Here is a 13,195-nt window from a genome sequence, read left to right as displayed (position 1 = left end):
AAATGATTAATGAAAAGAAATTAAATAATTCTGATGTCATACATAAAAAGACAAGTTTTCAGCATTACTCTTGCTTACATCATCAACCTGTTGCTCAAGTTTTGCCTTTGCTTTAGTTAAAACGTTGACTTTATCTTCTTCAGCTTGAAGGTCATCCAGTGTTTGTTGATGAGCTTCTTGGAGAGCCTTTTTTTCCTTGGTTAACTTGGCAATTATCTCATCTAACCCAGCCATCTCTTCAGTCAGATTTTTACCTGTAAGAAAAAAACAGTTAAATGGGTTATTTCATGATTAATGTAAAAAATAAAAATCATATAGTGCATAACAATCTCTTTCTAACAAAGCTAGAACCATCCCTGCTGTACCGCACATGGACCCAGAGATCTTCCCATTCATTGTTCCATTTTCTTTGCTACATTTCTATGAAGCTGCCAGCTCAGGGGGCCTGTACAGTTCAGCTGAATGATGAAACAGAAAAATAACAAAAAAAACAAACAGCAGATGGCACTATACTGATACATTTTATTGACTAACTCAGTGGCTATACAAAACTTTTTATTACATGCAATTACAAAAGTATTCAGATCCAGGTGCTGGTTTGAAAACAGCAGAATATTTTTCGTCGGGCAACCCCTTTAAGGGGTCCATGCTTGGTACAGGCATTCTGGTACTGTGTTCAAGCCCATGAACAGAAAACTGGAATTGCCGGATACAGAGATTCCTGTATTTATTTAATTTACTCACTTATATAGCGCTGACATATTGCGCAGCACTTTACAGACATTATTATTACTCGCTGTCCCCAATGGAGCTCACAATCCAAAGGGACCTTCACACGAGCCGAGAATCCCGCAGATAATCGCTAACGAGCATTCATAGGAACGATCGTTAACGATTATCTGGCGGTGTAAATGTGGCGCCAATTCATCAGGTAATAGGTCATTCATGAGGTCACAAAAATTATTGTTTGCAGGCAGCAGATCATGTTGTGCAAACACGCTCTGCTGCCGGCATACAGCGAGTCTGTATGAGGACTGGCAATGGCATTAGGCATTGACCCTCCCCATTCTGTGAAGGAGATCGCTGTATGTAAATGCACTGGTCACCTTTACTGATGAGCAGGCGCTTGTCGGGAAGGAACGCTCCTTTCCCGACAATCATCTACTGTGTCGTCCCATGTAAAGGGATTTTAAAGTAGCAAATGGCATTTATCATGTAGACAAAGTTAATAAGAGACACTTCCTAATATATTGTGATTGTCCAGATTTCATCACATTATACACTACTTGTTTCCATCGTTACAACCACTCTGCAATCCATCTGCGGTGGCCGTGCTTGTGTGACCATGGGACTGCTCATAGTTCAGCACTTTTTTCCATAGTGTGCAAGCACTGCCCCCACTGCTGGATTGCAGGATGGTCATAGCCTTGGAAATGAGCAGTGTAAAATGTGATGAAAAAATGAATGTAGCCAGCAAAGGAGGCAATATGGACAATCACAATACATTAGTAAGTGCCTTGTATTAACTTTCTCTACATCTTAAATGCCATTTGCTAAAGTGAGATACCCTCTTTAAGTTCCCTATCAGTATGTGTTAGGAGTGTGGAAGGAAACCGGAGTACCTGGGGGAAACCTATACAAACACATGGAGAACATACAAACTCCATGCAGATGTTGTCCTTGGTCAGATTGGAATCTAGGACCCCAGAACAGAACACTGGAATGCCTGCCGCAGGTGTGCACTTACTCTAAAACAAGGAATGAATACCCTAAAGCTTTGACTAAACTGGAGTTAAATAATAATAAATGTCTTACTTTGTTCTCCGTGGCATGCTTCTCCTTCTCTACTTTGGCTAGTGTCAGCTCCAGATCATCAATATCCTTCTTGAGCTCTGAACACTCATCCTCCAGCTTCCTCTTTTTGGCAGTCAGTTCAGCATTCATCTCCTCTTCATCTTCCAGTCTTTCATTCTGCTCCTTTAGTTTGGCTTCCAGTTGGATCTTGTTTTTAATAAGTTGTTCAGATCTCTCCTCAGCATCTGCTAAATTATCTTGCTCCTGCATTTAAAAAAAGTTATATATATTTTACATATAAAATCAGGTGACTCAATTTATTTGATAAAATATTTGCATGTCTTCTTTCCTTTTCATAGTTGACACCTATCTTCTATAGGCAGGGCCATTTCTGCAATGAGGCCGCCAGTGTTCCCTTTAAGCTGCACTTCCCCCCCGGAGCGCCGAGCAGCTGCGGTCCTGTCACTCAATGACTACTCAGCACCTCACGCTCCTCCCCGCCTTTGGTGGTGCACAGAATGTTGAAACAGGGAGACTTCTCCCTTCTCCACCATTCAGCCTGCAGGCACAGATCGTGGTGCCAGCTTGTGTGGGAGGAGCCTACAGCCCGGGAATCTGCCTAAGCTCCTCCCACACAGGGCTGCAGAGCGATCTGAGTCTGTAGGGGAGAGAGGACTGTGAGCCTCAGGAACGGGGCAAGGTGAGTAGGTAGTGTGTTTATATTTTTATTTTTTTAAACACAGAGAGGGAACCACTACTACAAAGGGGGCACAGTGGGCATTACTACCATAAGGGTGGCACAGAAGGTATTACTACTGCAAAGGAGGCACAGATGGCATTACTACCATAAAGGGGCACAGAGGAAATTACTACTATAAAGGGGTACAGAGGGCATTACTACTATAAAGGGGGTACAGAGGGCTTTTCTACTATAAAGGGGGCACAGAGGGCATTACTACTACAAACGTGTGTGACACAGTGAAGGTATTGTCTGGGATTAGCGGCCAGGTGGGGTCAAACACCGGACTGGATCTCAGACACCTAGCTGCCTTTAAAAGACAGATAGGATCAGCAGAGGGGATCTCTGTTGGGATCTGAGGCTTGTGCCGAGTTGGAGGCTGAGACCCGGGTGTAGGGGGATCAGGCCTCCTAAAGCCTGCTTATAGACTTGACGAGGCAGAACTGCCAGCAGGGTGTGAACTAACACCCAGGAGATAAGGTGACTTTCTTGCCTTATGAACTTTTCGTGTGTGTGTGAATAAACACCAAGACTGCAAAGTGACTTGCGTTTTGTGCTATACCTTATGTGTGAATAAACACTGAAGTTTTGCTTTACAAACTGTTTTTTGCCTCTGTACTGTGTTCGCTTACCCTGCCTACCAGAGCGAATCCCTACAATTGTTGGAGGATTAGGGCAATCGCAGTGAGGTTGGCGTAAAGCCGGAATATTTTTTTGAAATTTTATCGGGCTCTGTTTTATGTGCTGGATTAAGTATGCTAAGTTGCAACCAGCATCACGGGACAACATGGAGGAGATGATGAAGCAGCTGGTGCAGGCCAACCTAAGGCAACAAATCACCATGGAGCAGCAGCCCACTCCCGGTGGCCTGAGCTGAGAAAGACCTTACGGGATGGGCCCTTTGGGGATTGGAACCTGATAATCTGCTGTCTGCGTTATGAGCCAGGCCATGTACTGGCCGACTGTCCCTACCTGGTCGAGCCCATAGACGTGAACTTTGGGTATCAACAGTCATGGTATGCCAGAAGGGTCGGTGCGTCAGACACTCCAGAAACTCTCAATAACGAACCTGTGTGTCAGGTGGAGATGGGAGTCCCTGCCGTGGTGGCTCTGCTGGACTCAGGGAGTTGGGTGACTCTTGTGAGGGCTTCCCTGATGCAACCCACCAAGTTTACGGACCGGAAAGTCGGAGTGCTCAGTGTACATGGAGATTTAAAAGAGTACCCCACTGCTCTGGTGTTCCTAAGCACATGTGCCGGCAGGAGGATACATGAGGTGGCCGTAACCACGAGCATCCACTATGACTTGATATTAGGAAGAGACTTTTCGTTGTTCCCAGCCCTGTGGCTGGCCGTTGTACACACTGATTCCCGAAAGATAGGGAAAGCTCCAGTAGCGATGCCTGGCCCAGTTGAGGTGTTAGAACACAGGAAACCCAAGGCAGAGGGGCCCATGGTAGGTCCGGCGAATGAGGGGGAGACAACCCCATGGAATAGGATAGGTAGGGATCATAGGAGGATAGTTCAGCAAGCCCAGGGTCGGACCTATAAATGAGCATCTGGGGTCCGTAACTTTAGCCGGGGAGATCCGGTTTTGGTTTGTGGGCCGCCTGTGGACAGTAAGTTCTGCGCTAGGTGGAAACTGCCCTACGAGGTACTCGAGAAAATTGGAGATGTAAACTACAAGGTACACCAGCCAGGGCGGCGAAATCCGGAGCAGGTTTACCATGTTAATTTACTCAAATCTTGGAAAGATAGGGAAACCTGTACTGAAGACAGACCGCGACCGGGTTTTCTAGGAGAGGAGGCTCCGGCCCCTCTGTCTGATGCAAGGGAAGCGGTTGCCACAGTAAAATTTGCTGACAGCCTCTCCTCTAAACAGGCTCAGGAGGCCAGGGAGTTCCTTAGTCAGAACACAGATGTGTTCTCGGACCTCCTTGAACGCACTTCCCCAATCTGGCATGACATTGTCACTGAGCCTCAGGCGAAAGTCCGGCTAAAGCCATACCGGGTACCCGAGGCTCGGCGACAAGCCCTGTCCCGGGTGCACTGTTGGGCATGTGTTCACCCCCTCAGGGTTGAACAAAGGGGGAGGGGTATGTGACGCAGTGAAAGGTATTGTCTGGGAAAACATGTATTTTTCTCCGAGTGTGTGCTGCTGGACTGATTGGCGGCCAGGTGGGGTCAAACACCGGACTGGATCTCAGGTGCCGGTCCCGGGTTATGGCAACACCTAGCTGCCTTTAAAAGACAGCTAGGATCAGCAGAGGGGATCTCTGTGTTGGGATCTGAGGCTTGTGCCGAGTTGGAGGGCTGAGACCCGGGTGTAGGGGAAACTGCCAGCAGGGTGTTAACTAACACCCAGGAGATAAGGTGACTTTCTTGCTTTATGAATTTTTCGTGTGTGTGAACAAACACCAAGACTGCAAAGTGACTTGTGTTTTGTGCTATACCTTATATGTGAATAAACACTGAAGTTTTGCTTTACAAACTGGTTTTTGCCTCTGTACTGCATCCGCTTACCCTGCCTACCAGAGCAAATCCCTACAGGGGGCACAGAGGGCTTTTCTATTATAAAGGGGGCACAGAGGGCATTGCTACTATGAAGGGTGCACAGAGGACATTGCTACTATAAAGGTGGCACAGAGGGCATTACTACTATAAAGGGGCAAAGAGGGCATTACTACTATAAAGGGTCACAAACGGCATTACTACTATATAAGCGCACAGAGGGAATTGCTACTATAAAGGAGGCACAGAAAGTATTACTACTATAAAAGCGCACAAAGGGCATTACTACTATAAAGGGGACACAGAGGGCTTTACTACTGTTAATGGGGCACAGTGGGCGTTCCTACTACGAAGGGGGCACAATAGTCATTATTACTATGAAGGGGGCACAATGGCATTATTACTATGAAGAGGGCACAATGGGCATTTACTACTTTGAAGGGGAACAATAGGCATTACTACTGTGAAGGGGGCACAGTGGTCATAAATTATAATACTATTAAGGGGGCACAATGGGACATATTACTGTGAAGGGGGCCAGAGTGCATTACTAATGTAAAGGGGGCACAAAGAGGGCATAACTACTGTGAGGGGGCATAACTATTATGGGGGCACAGAGTGGACATTACTACTGTGAAGGGGGCACAATGGGCATTACTACTGTGAAGGCGGCACAATGGGCATTACTACTGTGAAGGGGCCCCAGAGAGGGCATAACTACTGTGAGGGGGCACAAAGAGGGTATTACCATTGTGAAGGGGCACAGATGTGTCTGTCCCTGTGTGTGTTCCCCTGTGTGTGTGCCTGTCCCTGTGTGTGTTTCTGTTCCTGTGTCTGTCACCATTACCATGCCCACAGTGTTCCTATATCTTTAAGTAGCTGCATCAGGAGTACATTCCGTGCGGGGCAAGAAGAAAAAGAAGGAAGAGGAGGCAGCGCCACCAGCATGGAGTCCCGTGGGAGAGGCACAAGGATGCACGCTAAGTATGTAGGTAACACTACCATATGATCTACACTAGTGTTATCTGTGGTTTTACATAGGGCTGCAGGTAACACTACCACATTATCAGCACTAGTGTTATCTGTGGTTTTACATAGGACTGCAGGTAACACAACCACATTCTCAGCACTAGTGTTATCTGTAGTTTTACATAGGACTGCAGGTAACACTACTACATTTTCTGTATTCAGATAGCCATCACTGTGTTACATGTGGTGTTACATAGGACTGCAGGTGATATCAACAACATTATATGTACTTGTTTCGCCCCAGATCTCAGAGTTCAGTGGCTACTTGGCTTTCATACTATTTTTTAATTGGAGGGGAGCGCCATTAAAATTTTGCCTCAGGCAGCAGAAGAGCTAGACTCGGCCCTGTCTATAGGTGTCTTCCCAAAAATATCCACTGTGTTATGCCTACTACATCACGGGTTGGTGCATGACACAAGGATGTAAATATCACCAGGGATAGAATCCTTATGCCCTGGGGAAAATATACCACAGTATTTAGCTGGAGTGTTCCTTTAATTCTAGGAGAATACCCAACTGATGGACTTTGAGCTTTCCTTTAGATCATGATTGACACTTACTGCTTGAACCTGAAGCTGCAGATCATTTTTCTCTTGTAATAAAGAGACCATTCTCTCCTCTAGTTCCTTGCGTCGAGACTCAGACTTTTCCAGGGCTTCTTTTAGCTTCTGGAACTCTTCCTTCATGGTCTGCATTTCTTTCTCTGTCTCTGCACTTTTGAGAAGAGGCTTTATCTTGAAGTAAAGCTTCATCCATGGCCAATTTTTGACACCCATGAATGCTCTGATATTCCACTGGATTACTAAAAGGGAATCTCTGGAAAAAATAAGTCATGATTTAAAAGAGGTAAATCTATGGCTATTTAAAAATGGCAAGCATTTACAAAAAAAAAAAACAATGCTAGAGTTGTCATTTATGATCACTTGTTCACCTCAGCTCCTCTCCAAAAAATTGCACAATGGTATCACTGTAGACTAACCCACAGAAAATCAGCCCTCTGTCGTCAGATAAGCATACAAGTTATTGTTGTCAAAGTTTCGGGGCACAAAACAAAATCTTTTTCTTTTTAAAGTAGTAGAATATAACAAAAAGTATATAAATTTGCTACTGACCTAAAGAATAAAGTTAGGCGGGTTTTCATACCATACATACCGACGTCCTATCGTCAGGATAGGTCATCAATATCGACACTCGGACCCACGCCGATCAGCTGTTTGAGGAGGAGGTGGCACTGCATGCGAGCACTGCTTCCTGATCATTAAACTATGCGTCGTCTTCTCTGGAGCGGCAGTGTAGTATAATTACGTGTACGTGTACAAGCAAGTACTTGTCATTACACTGCACTTCCAAGACGACGGGCCGTGTAATGAACAGGAAACAGCGCTTGCATGGAGCGCCACCTCCTCTTCAAACAGCTGATCAGTGGGGGTCCCGGGTGTCGGACCCTCACCGATCTGATATTGATGACCTATCCTAATAGAACGTTTTCCCAAATAGAAACCGAATGGAGCCCATTATAAGCAATGGTATCTGTTCAGCTCAGTTCCTGTCACTTTTGTGCCGTTGTTTTCATTGTTCTGCTCCTATGATGGAGCACAGCAATAAAAAAATTGCTCTGATGTGAACGTGCCCTAACATATCATTTATACCACACAGTGAACAAGTGAAAACAACGGCAAAATTGCGTTTTGTTTTATCACACTGCTGCCGCCTAACTGTATGACTGCTGAAATGTGGAGATGAAAAAAATAATAATTACAGTAATCTTAACACAGTGTTAACACAGTAAGCACTACTTACTACTTACTTAATACAAGCCACTTACTAAGGTATTGTGATTCTCCATATTGCCTCTTTCGCTGGCTTCAGTCATTTTTCCATCACATTATGCTTTGCTAGTTTCCAGAGATTATGACCACCCTGCAATCAAGCAGCAGTGGTCATGCTTGCACACTGTAGGAAAAATTGCCGGCCTTTCGGTAGCTGGGACCACAGGAGTGCGCTTAGGCACGCATGTGCAGCAGCTCCTGTCCCAGTGGTGGCTACAACCCCTGGAAACAAGCAGTGTATAATGGAGGCAATATGGACAATCACAATACATTAGTAAGTGCCTTGTGTTAACGTTGTCTACATGATAAATGCCACTTGCTGAAGTGACACAACCCATTTAAGTAGAAAACTGGGCTGCACACTTTAGAGGTTACATTTGTGTAATTCTTTACTTGTGCACCAATTGTATCAATCTATTGATTTCATAACTCATGTAAGGCCTCTTTCACACTTGCGTTGTCCGGATCCGGCGTGTACTCCGGCGTGTACGCCAGATCCGGAAAAACGCAAGTGAACTGAAAGCATTTGAAGACGGATCCGTCTTCAAAATGCGTTCAGTGTTACTATGGCAGCCAGGACGCTATTAAAGTCCTGGTTGCCATAGTAGTAGTGGGGAGCAGTATACTTACCGTCCGTGCGGCTCCCGGGGCGCTCCAGAGTGACGTCAGGGCGCCCCACGCGCATGGATGACGTGCCATGCGATCACGTGATCCATGTGCGTGGGGCGCACATGGATCACGTGATCGCATGGCACGTCATCCATGCGCGTGGGGCGCCCTGACGTCACTCTGGAGCGCCCCGGGAGCCACACGGACGGTAAGTATACTGCTCCCCCGCTCCCCACTACACTTTACCATGGCTGCCAGGACTTTAGCGTCCCGGCAGCCATGGTAACCATTGAGAAAAAGCTAAATGTCGGATCCAGCAATGCACCAAAACGACATTTAGCTTAAGGCCGGATCCGGATTAATGCCTTTCAATGGGCATTCATTCCGGATCCGGCCTTGCGGCAAGTGTTCAGGATTTTTGGCTGGAGCAAAAAGCGCAGCATGCTGCGGTATTTTCTCCGGCCAAAAAACGTTCCGGTCCGGAACTGAAGACGTCCTGATGCATCCTGAACGGATTTCTCTCCATTCAGAATGCATGGGGATAATCCTGATGAAGATTCTTCTGGCACAGAGCCCCAACGACGGAACTCTATGCCGGAAGAAAAGAACGCAAGTGTGAAAGAGCCCTAATGCAGTCTAGTAAAGTATTATACAGAATCTTGTCAGTAAAACTGTTTCCCTGCATGTGTTACCTGCGTTCCACAATCTTCTTAAATTCTATTCTAGAAAGGACCCCTCTGGACTGGGCTTGTATTCGGGTAATGATTCTGGAGAGTCGCTCATCTCGCATTTCTTCCAATTGTCCTAGCAAACCTGCCTTGAAGAAGACCTGCAAAAGTAATCATTTCATCAGGTAATTGATGACATCTGCTTGAAATCCTCTCCATTCTTTAAGGTGGCTGGTGTACCTTGGTATGCCCAAACTTGTACTGAGAATGATCAATTTCTAGGGAGGCAAGAAGTTTTTCTGCACCTTTTCTACTATCTATAAACTGTCCTTCTGGGATAGCTGCAGGGTTCAGGATTCGGTATCTGACAAATATAAAAACAATATAAAGCCAGTGTTACCAGAAATAATATTTTCCTATTTTGTCTTATGCAAGCAGTGTTGTTACAATCCTACCGTTGCTTAAAGTCGCCATACAGGATACGGTTAGGGAACCCTTTTCTGCAAATTCGGATGCCTTCCAGGACACCGTTACAGCGGAGCTGGTGCATTACTAAACGGTTATCCATGACACCTAAGGTATGCGAGTGTATAGAGTGTCTTAGTATAAATCAGAATAGTTAGTATTAGACAACATATGGTAAATAATTAGTATTGCTTATTCCTTTGTTTTTCCCAGCTAGATACAAGTATTTAAAGGCCACTTTCTAGTCCCAACGCAAATGCCCAAAACAGCTTTGCTCTGCCACATGCAACTGTAAATACCCTTATTACTTAACCCTGTGCTGCAATTCAAGGGGTCCTACTGCCACTGGATTGGCTGTGGAAACAGTGGATAGCGGTAATGTCCCCGTACAAAAGACTCAAGATAGGGGCAGTGACGAGATTTACCGACGTGACTGCCTTCAAATGCAACACGGGGGTAATCATTAGGGTATGTGTCAGAAAACAGTAGTTTAAAGCATTTTAGAAATTTCACAAGAAAATGGCCAACCCCTTTAAATCATCTTAATAAGGTTTTGTGCTAAATAAAATGATTGTGTGAAATAGCAAGAACTGAAAATGTAGAAGCTAATTACCGGGGGATTTGGTTTCATTAGGAATAATACAACGAACAAAATGAGGATGAGTGGAACGCAGATTTGTCATCAGCTTGTTAAGATTCTCCTGGGAGGTTAAAAGTAAAAAAGAATAAGTTTCACAATGGAAGTTAACAGTAACAAGGAGAACATCAGGGAATGGTGACAGAGAACACATATTATGGAGATCTTTTTAGTTGTTTCTATATTATGTACTCCAACAGAGTTTTGCTTACATAAATTGGTTAACATATAGGTATCCTGTATTTTATTTTAACCCCTCCTGACGTAAAAAAACACCAGCAGGGTGCAAAAGGAGTATGGAGCTGGTTCATCAGCTGATCCCGCTTCATATGCAGCAGGTTCCAGCTGTGTATTACAGAGAGATAATGCTGATCCTGGTAAATTTAACCCCTTAGATGACAGCATCTGAGGGGTTACACAGAAGGAGGGGCTCACTCTGTCCTCTGGTGATATTGTGGGGCTTTGATCAGTTGCTATGGCAGCCTATGGTCTTGTGAAGGCTCCCAGACCTGGTACAGGAGCTGCCTGAAAAGCCATGGCTGAGGCACGACCTGACAGCTAGCCTGTCAGGATCCCATAGGCTGCAATAGTATTCTATCGCAGTCTACAGTACAAGCGATCAGAACAGATATAACTGTGTCTGAAAATATCCAATCTATTCAAATATAAAAATGTTTGTCCTGCATGGTGAACACAAACGGAAAAAAAAGCCCAGTTCACCATCATTTGGTCGCCTTACAGCTCCAAATTTAAGGACATTTTTTATTTTTTTCAAAGGTTTACGGCTGTGAATGAAAAAGTAAAGAAGTAAAAAAATGAACAAAAAATAAATAAATGAAAAAGCAAAAACAAAAATTGGCCCGGTCCTTAAAGGTAACCTGTCTCCGGGATTTTGTGTATAGAGCTGAGGACATGGGTTGCTAGATGGCCACTAGCACATCCGCAATACCCAGTCCCCATAGCTCTGTGTGCTTTTATTGTGTCAAAAAAACGATTTGATACATATGTAAATTAACATAAAAGAGTCATATCTTGCTTTTGTGACCAGAAAAGAGTCATATTTTCAAGCTCTGACTCATCTCAGGTTAATTTGCATATGTATCAAATTGGTTTTTTGGACACAATAAAAGCACACAGAGCTATGGGGACTGGGTATTGTGGATGTGCTAGCGGCCATCTAGCAACCCATGTCCTCAGCTCTATACACAAAATCCCGGTGACAGGTTCCCTTTAAGTGGTTAAAATATGTTGTGGGTGTATACCATGGAAAATGTATAGTTCAAAAAGCATACCCGGTGCAGAGCTGACACTGTCTGGAATGAGGAACCTTTCTTCTTACTTCCTTTGCCCTTTGAAGCTTGATCTAAGAAGTGTATTTAAATAAAAAAGAAGTTGCAAGAATTACAACTAGCTAAACAATTCATTTGACATCACACACTAGATTGTTATGGAATGATTATAGAAAAATCCAGACTAGAGCATTTTACCATAATACAGTTGCAAGAAAAAGTATGTGAACCCTTTGGAATGATTCGGATTTCTGCACAAATTGGTCATAAAATGTGATCTGATCTTCATCTAAGTCACAACAATAGACAATCACAGTCTGCTTAAACTAATAACACACAAAGAATTAAATGTTACCATGTTTTTATTGAGCACACCATGTAAACATTCACAGTGCAGGTGGAAAAAGTATGTGAACCCTTGGATTTAATAACTGGTTGAACCTCCTTTGGCAGCAATAACTTCAATCAAACGCTTCCTGTAGTTGCAGATCAGACGTGCACAACGGTCAGGAGTAATTTTTGACCATTCCTCTTTACAGAACTATTTCAGTTCAGCAATATTCTTGGGATGTCTGGTGTGAATTGCTTTCTTGAGGTCATGCCACAGCATCTCAATCGGGTTGAGGTCAGGACTCTGACTGGGCCACTCCAGAAGGCGTATTTTCTTCTGTTTAAGCCATTCTGTTGTTGATTTACTTCGATGCTTTGGGTCGTTGTCCTATTGCAACACCCATCTTCTGTTGAGCTTCAGCTGGTGGACAGATGGCCTTAAGTGTCCTGCAAAACGTCTTCATAAACTTGGGAATTCATTTTTCCTTCGATGATAGCAATCCGTCCAGGCCCTGACGCAGCAAAGCAGCCCAAACCATGATGCCCCCACCACCATACTTTACAGTTGGGATGAGGTTTTGATGTTGGTGTGCTGTGCCTCTTTTTCTCCACACATAGTGTTGTGTGTTTCTTCCAAACAACTCAACTTTGGTTTCATCTGTCCACAGAATATTTTGCCAGTACTGCTGTGGAACATCCAGCTGCTCTTGTGCAAACTGTAAACGTGCAGCAATGTTTTTTTGGACAACAGTGGCTTCCTCCGTGGTATACTCCCATGAAATCCATTCTTGTTTAGTGTTTCACGTATCGTAGATTCACTAACAGGGATGTTAGCATATGCCAGAGACTTTTGTAAGTCTTTAGCTGACACTCTAGGATTCTTCTTCACCTCATTGAGCAGTCTGCGCTGTGCTCTTGCAGTCAACTTTACAGGATGGCCACTCCTAGGGAGAGTAGCAGCAGTGCTGAACTTTCTCCATTTATAGACAATTTGTCTTACCGTGGACTGATGAACAGCAAGGCTTTTGGAGATACTTTTATAACCCTTTCCAGCTTTATGCAAGTCAACAATTCTTGAACGTAGGTCTTTTGAGAGCTCTTTTGTGCGAGGCATCATTCACATCAGGCAATGCTTCTTGTGAAAAGCAAACCCAGAACTGGTGTGTGTTATTTATAGGGCAGGGCAGCTGTAACCAACACCTCCAATCTCATCTCATTGATTGGACTCCAGTTGGCTGACACCTCACTCCAACTAGCTATTGGAGATGTCATTAGTCTAGGGGTTCACATACTTTT

At 44.5% G+C, this 13,195-nt stretch overlaps 1 protein-coding gene across 1 annotated transcript in view; it reads right to left on the bottom strand.

Moving 5' to 3' along the window:
* LOC122923509 (myosin-7) overlaps nt 1-13,195 on the bottom strand; it is a 107,823-nt gene that overhangs the window by 28,143 nt on the left and 66,485 nt on the right. The window contains exons 13-20 of the mRNA XM_044274338.1: nt 11,573-11,643; nt 10,257-10,344; nt 9,634-9,751; nt 9,419-9,542; nt 9,203-9,339; nt 6,633-6,888; nt 1,813-2,058; nt 79-252 (exon numbers count right to left, since the gene is read on the bottom strand). Coding sequence (XP_044130273.1) covers nt 79-252; nt 1,813-2,058; nt 6,633-6,888; nt 9,203-9,339; nt 9,419-9,542; nt 9,634-9,751; nt 10,257-10,344; nt 11,573-11,643 — 1,214 coding nt within the window. The remainder of the gene's footprint in view (nt 1-78; nt 253-1,812; nt 2,059-6,632; nt 6,889-9,202; nt 9,340-9,418; nt 9,543-9,633; nt 9,752-10,256; nt 10,345-11,572; nt 11,644-13,195) is intronic.

Source organism: Bufo gargarizans, chromosome 1 (genome assembly GCF_014858855.1).
Source record: "Bufo gargarizans isolate SCDJY-AF-19 chromosome 1, ASM1485885v1, whole genome shotgun sequence".
NCBI classification, from domain to species: Eukaryota; Metazoa; Chordata; class Amphibia; order Anura; family Bufonidae; genus Bufo; species Bufo gargarizans.
The sequence above is the reverse complement of the archived record's forward strand: the minus strand, read 5'-3'. Positions and strand labels throughout refer to the sequence as shown.